At 41.5% G+C, this 16111-nt stretch overlaps 1 protein-coding gene across 1 annotated transcript in view; it reads left to right on the top strand.

Annotated features, from left to right (window-relative positions):
• The window catches only part of SPATA16 (spermatogenesis associated 16), a 90364-nt gene that overhangs the window by 26602 nt on the left and 47651 nt on the right, over positions 1 to 16111 (top strand). Inside the window, exon 5 of the mRNA XM_062583028.1 lies at positions 9266 to 9355. Coding sequence (XP_062439012.1) covers positions 9266 to 9355 — 90 coding nt within the window. The remainder of the gene's footprint in view (positions 1 to 9265; positions 9356 to 16111) is intronic.

The following is a 16111-nucleotide window of genomic DNA, read 5'->3' as shown; positions in this document are numbered from 1 at the left end:
ATCAGCTAACCAGTACACACAAAATTTTCATTTGTATTGAGTTTTTATGTCATCACCACATTGTCATGGTTTGCTGGTAATCCTTTGGCATTAATCATGAATCAAAATTAAAATGTTCATTTCTGCATTTATTTGCATTTACTAGACTATTCTTTAATTTCATAGGTCCTGCATTCATCTTTGAAGCCTTATTAACAAAAGAAAAAAAATAACTTTACTATACTTTTACATAGTTGTATCAAATATATAAGTGTATCTTTTTCTTGGAAGGAATCTTGTGAAGTATCACAACTAGAGAAAAATCCCCACAGCTAGGTTTTAAAAGTGTTCAAGAATAGGCATCTGCAGGGGAACAGGTTTCCCATTCTTAACAAAGGAAAGGAAGGACATTTTCTATCATCAGCTCTAGATCCAGTCTAGGTCCTCTTGAAGACTGGAAATTGTATTCTCTGCTTTCTCAAGAATACCAAGATTTGAGGCTGCCTTTAGCATCACTGATAAAATTAAGGACACTGACTAGTTCTGATCATTTGTCAGGCTGATATGAAAGATGTATCCTTTGCGATCAAACACTATTAAAAACATTTCTCATCCATCACAGCCCTGAATAAATTTGTCGTAGGTTGACCTAGCCAAACAACAACATCTGCAGTAACCTACTTGGCCACCACTTCTCATCATAAGATAGACATCAACATAACTCCTAACTGCAGTCTGAAGCTATAAAATGAATCACAATATTTACATGCCCTCTGGTCCTCTTGGCCCAGGCATTATGACATACCAGGGTATAATGATCTTAATAACCCCATATGGCTTGCTGAGAAATTAGATTTTCCCTTTGGTTGCAGAAGGCAATTTTCAATTATAGCAGATGGCAAAACAGCGAAGGTCTGAGAAGTCAAGAACTGACTAAGAAACCTCAGAATAGTGCTTAGGCCTTATGTCGCTCAACCTAATGTCAACGGTTGAATTTTTACCCCAAATCAAAGTAATCTTGAAGCAGAACATAGTATTTCAGCAGAGCAGTCTCTCAATTAAGTATGTTCTTTAGAAGGTCAGGCCCAACAGAGAAATCCACAAAGCAGCAGTCACATGTGGAAAAACAACCCGCAGTGCATCATGCACGCAGCTCTGCAACTGTTAAGATTCAATTTTGTTAAAATTGGAGAGAGCGATGTTGAACTCCATGATAATTGAAGATGGAGGATCTTTCACAATATGATATACATGACTCTCAGTGAGATTCTATATCCCTTTACAGTTTCTTTGCTTATATTGCTTTTGACTCCAAGTAAGCTAAGATTAATCTGCACTGACACTGTGTGACTTGCCGTTTGCATGTGGGAAGATAACTCAGAACCTTCCTATTGGAAAGGCATTTTTCCCCACTGCACTGCTTCCTCCGTTACTATGGTCCTCACGATGCACAAGAGGTGAAGAATGACAGACAAGTGGCTTTACTCAGTTACCTAGACATAGACAGTTTGCAGCATTCAAGCAACTTTAAGGTGTGCTGCTTAGCAGATCCTGCCAGTCTAGAAGGACATAGGTCTCCTATCAGTTTAGTGCTATATTTCTCAGCCCCTTTTAAGTGGTGAAATCTCAGCAGGAGAACGTAACTACCTACTACATGGGTGAAAAGTAGCATCTCATTGATAAGAAGCCCACTACTGCTGGTATGAGGTATGTTGGGAGGTGACACCTGGAAGGAGGTTCACCACCTCCCGCCTCCCAGAGCGGCACCGGGCTTTCCTCTCCTTCCAGCAAAACTGCACAGAAAATTATGCACGTAAGGGCCAAGGGAGGAAGAGGAATCAGATATTGCAGTATGCTTTTCTAACATTACTTCTAAGTAATGCCTGAAAAATATGTTGATTACCAAGTCTATCAGGAGAGCTGCTGAGCTGAGTGATTCTGCAGTCTTCAGGGGTTAGCAAAGATTTTCCGGTGTCCTTTCAGGCTCTGCGGGCATCTCCCTCAGCTAATTCTGTCCCTCCCTGCCAGAAAGGCAATGCATAGAGAAAGTAATAAATCTGTAAAGCTTCTTCTGCTATGCCTTTTTATGTGTTCAGGGGAAGGCAGGGCTCTCTGTAATGCCTCCTGCACAATTTATAGGGAGACACATGAAGTAGAAAATAGCACCTCTGTTAAGTAGTACAAGATTGCTTTAGAAATGGCTTAACAGAGGGAATTTCTTATGGAGACACAGCAGAAAAAACCCTAAAACAGCTGAAGCCTTACAGATTCAACTCTAAATCCTCTGCATTTTTCCCAGTGACTTTTTAACACTTACAGAAGGTTTAAAATAATAAGCAATGATGAAGCTTTATGCAATCTGTCATACACAGGCATCTCATTAGTGAATTACAGGTAGGGCAAATCAGGATTCTAATCCAAATTAATTCTGTGCTTTCAGACTAAAGATCCAGTATTCAGCTACCTGTTCGTTCCCTGATTTCCTTTCTCTGCACCTTTAAAATAGAACTATACTGAAGTTCAACAATGCAATTCTAGTGAAGTAGTACATAATCAAAAAATACGCAATGATGCAATGATACACAGTCATAGGTGGACATTTAAAAGGAGAAAGAAAAGCCTGAATCTCAAGATGAGAACAGAATTTTGGACAAAAGCAGAAAAAGCAAAAGAATGGCTGTAATGTAAGGTACACTTCCCTCTGAACCACCCTCCTAATCACCTCACCTCCTCAAAAAAGAAAAGAGAAGAATTAGTGTAATCTAATTACTTCAGCAGTTGTGTTAGGCATATTGCAATATACATAATAGATGAGATATTATTAACACAAAGCTATTCCATTGAGATTTTCTGGATAATATAAACCAGAGGTACTTTTAAAAATAATTTCTTTCTATGCAGCATTTTGAATATTTCTCTGTACTTCAATTTTTTATTATTTTTTAATGAGAAGCATTTTCTCGAATTCTCTGATTCTCAGCTCTGAATTGCATGTTATTTCCAGGTCAGGAAAACTGTCACAGATATGCTATCTTACAAGCCAAGTCTTTCTCTTCAAAGGCTATATTCCCTTTGACTTTGATGATGCTAATATTACAAAAATATTTATCAAGATAGCGTTTAGCGGGATCCAATGCAAGAGAATCTTATAAAAAGACGACTTCCCTGGAACACACAGATTTCCTCTTAGGAAGAGGAAACTGTCAATATCAAACTGTTTTATAGTGGCTGAGATGCATAGATCATAGTCCTAAAGATATCAGTAAAATTTAGTGGTCAAGAAACTGATAGCTGCATAGCTGGAGAATCAGCTGGCAGTACATCATGCAAACAAGATGGGGAATGCAGAATTTCTCCATGTATATTAAGACATTTTGGGAGCTTTGAAACAAGATCTTCCTAAATATCTTTTCATTCAGGACAGGAGAACATTCTTTTTTCTCCTCCTTCGCAGCTGAGGAATTGAGACCTATGTAGCATATTTCTTATGCTTGCAATTCAAAGCAAATTGCTGCTGCAAAATCTTCTAGCATGGCAATTATATTTCATTTTATTGGCAGAATAAAGGGGTGTGTACGTATCCTCATTTCCTCCCATTCTGTATATTTCGATATGAAAGCTTCGGGAGATGGTTTCTTCTGTGCAGTGAAAGTCTTCTCTTGCACATGCCCTAACTGCACTTTGTTTTTTGAAGCTGCAGTGGATAAAGACAAGTCAGTTGTCACCAATAAACCAAACCAACAGCAACAGACAAAACATTGCTCCCAAACTGAGGTGAATCAAGGGCCAAATCCTCTTACAGTGAAGGAGGACAACTAACTTGTCTTTGTGTCTTTGATTAGAAGGAATTCCTAGTGAATTATCAGATTACCACAAGGAGACACAACTCTACTCTCTGCCACATTTTTGTCAACAAGTAATCTTTGGTATGGGTACTAGTGTAGTTACGTCTACTGATTAGTCCTGGACTGTTCACCTTCCAGCTTTTTTTCCTCCTCTTTACAGAGCAGGCATTACCTAATTTTCCATGTCACTTCTCCAAAAGAGTGCAGCCAGGTCGGGAAGACTCCCTGGAGGAAAGGGTACTACTTCTCTTGGCAACCGAAGAGCTAACACAGGACAAAAGTCCCCAAGTGCAGGGCTGGATGGGCACGGAGTCACAGCTAGGCAACAGTGTGACAGAAAACCTTTGGACCCTGTTGGTCCCTGGAGAACCTCTGCAGTTTACCTACTCAGAGACTGAAGCCAAGCTTGGAAGAACTCCAGTTCCCTCGTGCATTCCTCCACATGGCTGTCCTCACCACAGACTTCTCGGTAGCTAATAATGCGTGCCAGCATTAAAACCACCACACTCTTGCCTGCTGGAAGAAAGTGCTTCTGCACATACGTGTTTAGTAGCCCCACCAAATATTTCAAACAGCTTCTTGCAATGGAACGTTTTTTCCCCTCTTCAGAACGGCTGCTTTGGTAAACTCACGTATGACGAGCAAGCACACGTTTTTTGCATTCTGAAAAACACTTCTCCCTTAATTCTTTAAAACAGCACCAAGGGCCAACCTTGTTTAGAATATGAAGTTAGCCACAAGGGAGCAGATCACCACATGCTTCCCAAATAAGACTTCCAGAATCATAACGTAGCTGCACGCACAAATTGCCAGAAGTACAATAAGGTTGATTGTGTAAGGTTCAGGAGTTCGACCGCATCTAGTAGAGCTGTACTCTCAAATCAGCTGGTGACGCAGCCCTTGGGACTAAGAATAGGTCGTGATAGGGTCAAACAGATGTAAAAACAGTGCTACAACTGCAGATAATAAGCTACTGGCTATACAGATGAAACAAAGGTGGGGGGAAGAAAGTTGAGGTTAAATGCAGCTGTACGGCAACGAGGATTTGCCAGGTTCATCTGAGTGTAGACTAGAGCTCTATTTCTAGCTGTACTGATCAACAGTTCTCCCTGAAGATAGAAGCGTTGTACCAGTTTACAGCAGTTTGCTGTTAGAGCTGCATCTGCTGAACATTAGTTGACACATTACCTGCGCTGACATGGTATTTAATGTTGCAGTGAATAACACTTCAGCAACTACGTTTGTACAGTCGTCCTGCGCCAGCGATGCGTGGACGTGCGCTGCCATACCTGCCAGTGTGCTTCACCTCTTTGCACAGCCAGTGCAGATGCACTTATCTCTTTGGCACTGCATTTTTACTTCTGAGTAATCACTTATTTCCTCTCCAATAGTTGACTCTAACTATTAAAATACTTTTGCACAAAAAGACCAGGCTGTATTATAACCAAGCCTAGACAACTGGGTACTGGAAAAGTTTGTCGCTGTAAGTAAAGAAATAACTATATTTACCTCCAGGAACAAGATAGCATTTACCTGAATTCGTATTTCTCACTAATACTGCATCTGCTTTAATAGTGAAGTATATGTATTAAAAAAAAAAAAAAAAACTTGTTTCATATATGTATCATCTCACTGACTTTTCTTAGCCTGTAAAGGCCAAACAGCAGTGACATGCTGAAGAGCAGCTGAGGCATTTTTTGCATCAGTCAGATTAGGAGAATTAAATCTCTGCTGCATTTGGGAAGAACTTCAGTAGAAGATGCACATGTTAGAGAAAATGCAACATGACTTCTGGCTGCCAGTTTTTATGTAGCAATCCAAGTTTCTTACTACACCTGTTTTCTAATCACTGGACAGAAAGATTGAAAGAAAAACTGACAAGGGAAAAACAGTGTAATGCATGCATTTTTGATTCACATACTCTGATTGCTGTGATGGGGAGAGTGTTGATATCTTTCTTCAAAGCTGAAGAGAGGGGAGGAAGGTAATAGGACAAACACTATTATTTTTAAGATAAGATGTCAAGATGAAAAAATGAAAATGTCAAAAAGTGGCTGATATACAGTATTACTTAAGGACTGTTCTGTTGAAAAAAACTGACCAAATGATTTACAAAAGGCTTTTAACAGGGCCTTTTAACAGGTTTCAGATTACACTGAAGACGAAAAATAAATGAAAATCTATTTCAAGTTAACTTTAGCCCAGTCATTTGACAGATGGAGGCAAAACCTGGCAACAATACAAGTTTTAATCTTCAAATAAAGTGACTTTATTTGCAGTTTTGTGGATTAGAAGTTCTCTGTGCAAAATAAGAAACCCATTTTCAGACATTTTCTGTCTAAACTCCTTTCTCTACCTGAAGCTCCCACAAGAAGCAGATGTGCAGGACAAAGGAAACGCTGCTTCAGCACGTGCTGCAGATCACCACGCACAGAGCTTGTCCCGCCTGCGTTGCAGCCGGTGCACCCACCACTTTCTCCCCTTCCTTTCTTTTCTTTCAAGGCACTATCTCGAAACACATATCCCCCCACTGCTCAGTTACTGGAGTAACGAGCTCCACTTCAAGACTGCCCATGGCTGGAGGTGGATCTTGGAGCATGGGTTAGCTCTCAGTTTGCACAGTGCGGCCAATTTCTGCTCCACCAGATGGGTCCTCCATCTGCTCTTGTTTGAGGGATTGCTTCCTGGAGCTAGGGTTTTCCTCTTAACCTCTGCGTATCGTTCCTTTGCTTCCATTATTCCTCCAGTCTTTGCTTGTCACTAAAAGGTGCCTGGAATGCATCAGAAGTGGACATAAAACCCAAAGGGACAGCACTGAATAGTTTTAGTGAACACACGGCATTAGTTAACATTGTTCTTCGTAAAGCCTACTAAACTAAAAGTATATCAGCTACTTTTGGGTAGAGTAGTGCAGAGAAGTAATTTTTTTTCCTAGGGTATAGATTACAGAGAGCCCAGCAACATTAAACTAGACTGGCAGGTAGTCAGGAGAAGCTTTCTGATGTTTACTCATGACAGGAGATGTTTGTTCAAAGTATTAGGAAATTCTATAATATTTTTTGGTACAGAGTTTATAGATTGCAAGGAGTTGATCTTTTTAAGACTACTAAGGAATCAAGAAGTGAAGAATTGATATTAAATCTTTGAAAATCTGCTACAGTCCTGTATTTATTACAAAACTATTACAGCACATCCCACTCTAAGACATACAGAAAGTGTGATGCTAACTACCAGGGAATTATTGATTTTTTTTAATTCCCCCTTCTCCCCCTCCCCCCAGATATTGTTTGACTGTGGTAGAACAAATAACTTCAGGAGGGAGAGGGAAAAAAAATAAATAACAGCAAAAAAGTCAATAACACTATTATCAACTGTTGACTACAGTTTACAGCAGCAATAATCTCCTGTAAAATAGCTTGCAGAAGTACCAGCTGTCATCCACATAAGGTACTAATGCCTTCATCAAGTCATTAAATGCTGATAGTATTTGACCTTTTGATGATTTCTTTCTGGCTACATTAAGTTTTGGTGGCCATCAGTATTGTTTGAACTTCAGATCTGACCACATTCGGCTGAGAACTGCGCTGTTTGCTGTTGGTATTATCTTTGTTACTGACAGTGATTAGTCCCCCCCATTAACAGCAGCTAGATTTTAATGCCTATTACTGTTTTACATGCTGGATTTTAATTCAATGCCTCCCATCACTGAGGTCTGTGATTCCTCCAGTAATGCATTAAGCTACACAATCATCATTTGTGGGTGTTGTTCTCCCCTACATCCTCTCCCCAGGAAGACAGTTCAAGCAGGGTAATGTTTTGTTTCAATACAGTTCTATTTGAGAATTTTTTCAGATACTGGGCTGGAAAAGCATAGTTTTATGACAGTTCCTAGTTCCTGCACCATCCTAGGGTGGTCTTCAGCAGAGCTGAGCTCCTAATGCAGAGCAGTTCCACTAATACAGCACAAACCTTTACAGTGCCAGAAGATTGACTTTGGTACTCACAAGCTAGACCGAGTTCAAAGAAAACTCCCTGCAAGGTCTACTTCAGCAGTGCACAAGACATAATTAACACCTAGTAAAGACATCAGAATCCAAACCAACAAGTGGTCTCCAGGATAGTTTTGAGCACTACACATAAGAACACTCAGTTCAAAGGACCAGACTAGCCTGAAATAAAAGCCCAGGTTGCCTACAATGTAGGCATAGGGACCTCAACATCAGCTGCTTGTCTATTGACCCACTCATATACCAAATCACTTGCCATTGAAGACAACCATCAGAGCTCTAGGCCTTCTTCTATGTGCTTTGGAGAAAGTGTGAATTTGATTCATGAGTCTGCATGTTGAAGATATTTCTTGGTTTTAACTGTTAGTCCCAAGGCTCCTTCTGAAGGTCACAGACACGCAGTCCACAAATGCTGAACACAAAGACAGCTAATGGTCTTCCAAAGAGCAGAGGCTGTTGTATAAATCTGTTTCTATAGATGAACTAACATAATCTCTGTGCTTTCATCTGTATTTACATCACAGTTTCAAAGCTATTAATAAAGTTTAAGTGATTTGGCTATGAAAAATATTAGTTTTCAGGTCATTAGTGGACTGGAATCATGAGAGCAGAAGTAGTTAATCCTAATATGATACCCAAACCTTTCAGGGCTGAAAGGAAATAAAAACAGTTGATAAGTTTTCTTTGCAGTAGAATATGAAGTGTTAAACTCTTATTGATAAGTTACTAAATGCTTTATAAAAACATGTATATCATGACAAATGTGGAACTTAGTACCCTGGAAAATGCTTTATGTACCTTTTCTCCATACGACGAGGGAACTGTCGACCAGAAAAGCAAGTCACTTGGAGATCTCACAAGCAGAACTAATTAGATGCAGAATGAGACGTCATGCTTGTCTTTCCCCTGCTTATATCAGAAAGGTAGCCTATCCACCAATCTAACAGCTTAGTTTGTTATACTCCTTCCTTAAATCTTTAAAGACTTTAAGTTGATATCTGTAAGTCCATTATATTCTGAATTGCATTTGTTAAAATTAAGGGTCTATAAAACATGCCAAGGTCCACCCATATAGATCCAATCACTTAAGTAGTATTTTAAGACCTTCCAAATTAGCTTTAAAAAGCAATCTAGATGCACAGTTTTCTAGGTAATAGTAAGCAAACTGCCATTCATGTTTTCAGCTTTTAATAGGTAGTTCTGCGTATTGTTTCAGAAACTATAAGGAAACTGCATTCAGAAGAAATTTTAATAGTTTGTTCATGTATCTCAGCTGTCGAGAGAAAATAATAATTCATATTACATTTGGGGTACATTTGTTGAATTGTGTAGAAAGAGTGTATACAGTGTACATCTTATTAGGAGACTACTAACACAAAACTGTAACTGAAGCAAGAACTTCAAATTTGAACTTGTCCATCTTTCTTTTTCAAGGAGCATTATCCTGAATCCAGCTTATTTCCGGAACCACCTGCGTCAAGCTGCTGTGTTTAGGTGCTTAGAAAGATACTCTGAAGCTGCAAGGTACTCTGGCATTGATAGATTTCTAACCATCTCTCTACATCTTTCAGCTGTCAGTAGTAAGGATATCATCCTATATCCAGGCTTTCAAAGTCAGCAGGAGTTTTGTGTTGGCTTTGCACATATGATCTCACATGCAATAGTGCTCCAACCGCTCCAGTCTATCATGAATAATCTCAGTTATATCAGCCACTGTAATTCACCTAATGCATGTAATGCACTCAGCCGTCAGGCGCAGAGCTGTGCCCTGGCCCCGGTCCCAGTGCCCCAAAGACCAAAAGCCTTAACAGGCAGCAGCAGTTTTTACCACTGAACTTAACACTGCTTAAAGTGAAAGGAGGAATGAGGGTGCATGGTGAGATGTAGTGGTAACTTCTTACAGATCATTGTTACTAGAAATACTTGCACTTATAGATGATTGTTCAGCTGAGGACCACAAAGTATACTGCAAAATATTTCACAAATCATTAACATAACATTCAGTCAGTGTGAACTAGGCAAGAGACTGAAAAGGCCACTTTGCTCATCATTTGAGACAGATGCAAGTGGCAGAGCTCTGGAGCTATTAACATAGCAGCAAGCATTTCGTATTTTGGGGGTGGGGGGAGACAAGGAAGAGAAAAGGGGGTGGAAGAAGACAGCATCCAAGCAGAGCTGCAGAGAAGATTGGTAAGGTGGCTTCTTATTTTCTGTGCTTAACTTCAGACGACAAACCCTAGGATGAACACTTACTTCTGCACAACAAATTTGGTGACACAATTTCAGTGCATCTCCACTATAGCTACATAAGTCAGGACTGGGAAAATAAATCATAAAAGCAGTTTTCCAATTTTTTTTTTTTTTTAGAAATATGAATTCAGATAAACCTAGAATATTTCATTTGACTGTAAACTTTTTTAGAATGCATCTCACTTTTCAGAAAACAGAACTGTTTCAGACTAAGAAACTGAGAAGTGTTGTTCAAAAACCCTGAAACGTTGTGACATTTCCCAGATCACCTTTTGAGACAGCAATTCCCCAGCTTAATCTGAATGGACAGATTCTTCAGAATTCCATTTCACCAACATTATAAATAGAAATATATATATTTCTATTTATAAAGCAAGTGTCAGACAGCCCTAATCACAGAAGTTGGCTTTTATATATCACTGGTAACAGTCTCCTCTGCCCAAAATCTTGCTGCGATTTTGATTCAGACAGAAGTTGTTACCTACAGGATCACCAACACCTGAGGTCCACCGAGCAGGCAGACACTTTAAAGCCGTGTTAGGAGAATATGTTATTCTGACAGGTGTTGAATGCAGTACATTCAAATCCACAAGCCACTAGCACCCTACCAAGAGGTGAAATGATACAAGCAATGAGGGTTTTTTCTCCCCTTAAAGTTAAATTGGAGATTTAAGAGGGGAGGGGGGGGAAGAGAGAGAGAGAGAGAGAGAAGAAAAATACACACTCCCCTTCAGGAACTAATATTTCCTAAGAAGCAGTACATAAGAGCCCATATTTGAGAAGACAGGAACCAAGAAGGTATTCATAAATATGATTTCAAAAAAGTCATTGGTGTCACTGCAGATAAGCAATCAGTAAGTTTACTACATCAGCAGGCAGGAGGAACTGTGTCAGCCTTTTTTTCCCCTGGAACATTCAGAAGCTTTCGTGAACCTGGATGATTTTAAATGAGATGTTTTTTGTAAAGAGGAACACTCTGAGACTGAATCCAGAGTGGTTCCAAAACCAGCAACTCTGGCAGGACTCAGTTTAGCAGTGTTATAACAACTGCATAGAGCTTTTACTGCAGATTGTGTTAAATCAAGCTTAGCACCACATTCATCATCTCATTGGAGTCATTGGTCTTGGTCAAACCCCATTAAGGGCACAAACACACTCTGACCATCACAGACAAGCTGCAGCACCCAGACATTTTGTTATAGCTTTCAAAAATATAAACTTGGTTTGGTAGCATGAGCTGTCATTTATTCCTGCTTGCTTTATGCAGAGGAATGAGATCACTGTGTATCGTCATCCACTTTTGAAGTACCCTTCACCTTCCTACCCTATCCTACCTGCTTTTTAAGACTTTACATATTGTCTGTTAAATACACCCAAAATACTATATGGATCTGTGAACAGGAGAGGTTGGCTGCAAACAGTACTGCTTGGCACAAGTAGTACAGATAATCAAATTTAAGTTGGACTACTTGTCAAGCTGTGGTTTCCCATGATTCTTCTATTTTCTGAGCAGAAAGAATTTGATTACTGGATCAAATTCTTTCCAATAAATTCTAGTTCCAATTTTACCTCATGACTTTATCTTAAAGCAGAGTGGGGTCAACTGCAATTTAAACATTTCCAACACTTCTGCATGCAATTTTCACTAGTACTTGCTGGCCCAGGACCTGTAGAGAAAGCATATGAAGTGGCGTGAATGCCAAGATGCCTGAAGTAGTGCAACAAGTCCAAAATACCCGCATCGCTTCCAGGTATTCATCAGCTGCATAGCAATTCCTTTGGGATAGCACTGTGATAGGCTGCCACCACGTAAAGTGCAGCCCAAGGCCATTTGGCATTGTAAAGCAGTCCTCGAAACACCGCTGAAGGGGTCAGAGCATCCGCAAGTGATGAATTCCAGAGCGCCGCAACCACTTTCACTAAGATGTCAGCGAGTAAATATATTTCGCCTCTATCGGTATCACTGATGTTAGGAGGCTGCTCTTGACAAACACAGTCAAGATTTAAGCCTCAGAAGGGAGAAAACCTATTTCAGTCAAGAGACCATCTTATCCCTTGAACAAATGGGCATGAACACATTATATATAAATTTAGCCTGGGAGATACGCGTGAGTTTTCTGGAAGAACGAGGCTCAAGATCAGCCTCCAATAATAGTCACTAGAAGTATCCTGACATAGGAGACCTGATCACACCTGATCAAAAGATCACTTATTAAGCGGACATAGAAGTTTAGGAAAGGGTCTTAGACTTGCTTCCATCATGAAGCTGAGAAAACGCTCACAGAGGAGGCCCGGGGGAAACCACCTTTCCTGGAAACATAAGGACTGCTACCGACCCTTCGGGAAGGGTGAGATAAAGGACCTAAGGGATGCACGCAGGCAAGGGTGTGTGTCTGTGTGCTGCATAAGAGCCCAGGTGCCCAAGGACAAGGCTGCTGAGCCATGGGCTCCCACACCAAGGAGCAGTGCAATAGAAAGGGTACATGTACCCCAAGGGCGAGCCTGGCAGCTCCAGAGTGAGGATGTACCTGGAGCCAGAGCCCTCAATCCCAATGGACCGGGACCCCACAGCTGCCTGCTACATACCTGCAGGAGGAGGTCTGACCAGATGAGCATGAAAGCTATTTTTCTTCCTTGCTCCAATAGCCTAGGCTATTGCTGCTACTGAGAAACCTTGAATCAGTAGTAAAGTGAAAACTTGTGATTTGTAGAAAAACCCAATTCTCTATTTAGTAGAAAACTAAGTTTAAAGTACAGGAGGGATTTTGCTTCTTTTTAATCATTAAGTGATATAGCTCTCATCTTTCTGCTAATCAAAATGCTGTGCTGATTAACAGTGTCACCATGTTCTGTGAAAACGCTTAAGATAGCTCTTTCATCACCAGTGAGAACAGTAGTGGCTTGAAACTGGCTGTATACACATAGGGGAAAACAGGCTGTCTGTCCCCCTGCCAGAACTAACAGCTCACAGTCATGCACAGAGTAGGGGTAAGCAATCCTTAAGGAGAAAGAAGTCCTGGGATCTTAATAGCTCCAGTAGGGCTGACTCAGCTTTTTGACATTCCTATTTAAAAAAGGAGGGGAGCAGCAAGGATTAGATGATCCCATCAGCTGTATATCAAGCTGGGTCGGCAAGTAGTAAACCTCAGCCCTTTAAACAAACTCCATATCTGTGTCATATTTTAGCTAGAGGCTCAGAATTAAAACTGTAGTGTGTGAGCGCTAGGTGAATAGCTTGGGTTTGTTTGTATTTATGGGGCTTTTTATTTCAAAAAAACACACACACACACCCCTAACAGTTTCTCTATGGAAAGTTATACAAATACTAGACGAGGAGGGAGGAAAAAAAAAAATACCAGCTCAAAGAGTCACCAGCTGGTGCTCTGATGCTCTTTTACATATACCTCGATCAGTGCTACCTGCCTTTGAATCCTGTCTGGATATTCTCTCCTTATTGTTTCAGTTTTCCTAAGCAGCATTTAAAGGAGAATTAAAAATAAAAAGACAACAACAACCCATTCAGTTATCATGGAAACAGACCCTCCCCCCCTACACCCCACCAGCACAAGGTTTCCCCCTGGGCCTCCCACCACCATGAAAGTCCTTAGCGCAAAGGGCTGTTCACATGCCGCTGTGCAGGGTGTCCTGAGCCATCGGGGGTCCCAGCACGGCAGGGGGCCCCACGCTCCCAGCCTGGGGGCTGCTGGAGCCCAGTGGTGCCCTTGAAGCTGGTACCACGCCAGCCGTCGCTGTGCCCTGCAGCATCTCATCCTGGATGCTGTTATTTCTGCGCTATTCTTTATCGCTCTAGATCACCCGAGCGTTAAGCAGTTCACTGCAGCAGGGTCCTGTCGGAGACTTTAACAAGCCTTCGGTACTTATTCCCCCCATCCCTACTGAAAATATAAATATCGACAGAACAAGTTACAACGTCCTTAATTAGGACGTGTTAGCTGCGTTGGAGACAGGACAGAGCAGAAGTACTAGCCTTAGCTGGGAACAACTGCAGCTTTGGAAAGTCTCATTACATTATTAACTAATTCATCCCAGTTACACATCCTTTCTCTGATAGCACGACCACAAAACCAGCATGGGCGTCAGGACCTGCCACAGCCTTCAGGAGCAGCGCAGGCTGCTGCTGGGTTGGCACCGGGGCACAGAGATCCCAGGCCTGCTGGCCTTGGGACCTCTTTTCCTGAGCATCCCCCATCATTTTGGGGCACCAGTCCTTTCTCCTCAGCTCATATTTGTGGGGAATTCCATTTTCTCCTTACATGAGAGTTGCCATTAAAGAAGGAACCTTTCTAAACCACCTTATAGCCACTCTCAATGCAACGCACAAAGTTGGTGCCTACACGCAGCCACAAGACAGATTCTTTCAAGAGAGAAAAGCCTTCTGTGTAAATAAGCTTATTTTAAATACAGGTGCCATCTTCCTTGTAAGAAATAATGGGTTAGTACCCAGAAACACCAATTTGAAGGTCAGCTTGGGCAGGGAACAAGAGTTTTTCCCCCACAGCTTCTCAGTGCATTTGAAGCTCACCAATGCTCCAAAGGGAATTTTAGCTAGTCCTCCACAGCAATTAGGTTTAGGCACAGGCAGATGAGAAGGGATTCCCACAACACCTTTCCCCACATTTGGGGCTAGTCTACCCATAAGAAAATCCTGACTTCAATAATTTTATTCCTGCCCAGTATTCTAGAGTTCTGTTTATTCTTCACGCTATCCAATGGCTTTCACATATTTTCATTAACATCCGTAGAGCTTACTTTTACTTAGAGTATATGGGAAGATGTTTAGAAATTAACTGCTATTATTTTGTTCACTTTTCAAAGTGAATAATTACATTAAGAACAACTACCTCTGACTTACTCCAGTTATAAATACCAGCTTCCTTTTCTAGTCTCCAAAGAAAATAAGAAAGGTCACACAGAAGAGAGCAGCAGTTTATTTTGTATCTCCAATCTCAGTACTAGAATACTGGAAAAAGCAAGCTAGAAACCACAAGAGGTCTCAGACACCCAGGTGCCTGCATCAGAAGCAAAATAAATAGGAATATTAAAGTTCCCATTAAACCAAAAAAAAAAAAAAAAAAAAAAAAAAAAAAAAAAAAAACAGAGCTACACTTACCCCTTCAGCACTGCAGGCCAGCACACTGCTAATACCCATGGCCTTGGCTGAGGCCTCCTATTAGTACCACTTACCACAGGTCCAGGTGATATCACTTGACATAGGGAGGAGGGGTAATTTTCTGCCGCTTGTCAGCCTCCTTATCTGGGCAGCAACGGGGGCAGAGGAGTGCAGAAAAGAGAAAGTTACTCTAGTGTGCATAGGCTGTGATTACTGTTAAGTCTCCGCTGTCTGCAGAGAAATAAATACTCCTCTTCCCCGGCGTTTCTTTCCTCTCCGTGCTGCTGAAAGGGACCTAAGCGGCCAGCCTTGGGTGTTGCCCTTGTGTTTTCCCGTATTTGCATTGGTGAAAGAACATGGAAGCGTTGAGTAACGACACCGATGTAACGCTTCGGTGCGTTGCCAAAAACACGGCGTTCCCCATAGCTGCCCCTTCCGCGCCGGGACGCCGGGACGCACGGCTGCTGCGGCGGGCTGGGCTGGGCTGGGCTGGGCTGCACACCTGCTGTTACCGACAGCTGTCGCACAGCAAAAGCCACCTTGGACTCTTTTATTACCACTCCGACAAATTTCTGCAGATGGGCTGAGGCAGGCAGAGTCCAGGACCGGTAGCGCATTCCTCAGTTGTGTATAAATATACCTTATTGTTCTACACCACCAAGTGGCCAGACAGAGCAGATATTGCAAGACACTTTTTGGTCGAGGCTTGCTGCGGTCACACAGATGGGTTTGGCTTTGTTAGGGAAGTCCACTCCAGCCCTACTAGTAAAAAAATACTAGAATTTAACACCTTAAGTCCTGAGGGATCAAGGTGCCGAGCAAATCCTCCAGGAGCTGCCTTGCAAGTCCCTGCTTCACCTGCCCCGCGGATTGAAACCCCGCTATGTTTGTATGTCTTC

The sequence above is a fragment of the Rhea pennata genome, chromosome 9 (assembly GCF_028389875.1).
Source record: "Rhea pennata isolate bPtePen1 chromosome 9, bPtePen1.pri, whole genome shotgun sequence".
Taxonomy (NCBI): domain Eukaryota; kingdom Metazoa; phylum Chordata; class Aves; order Rheiformes; family Rheidae; genus Rhea; species Rhea pennata.
This window is presented reverse-complemented; position numbering and strand designations above follow the sequence as displayed.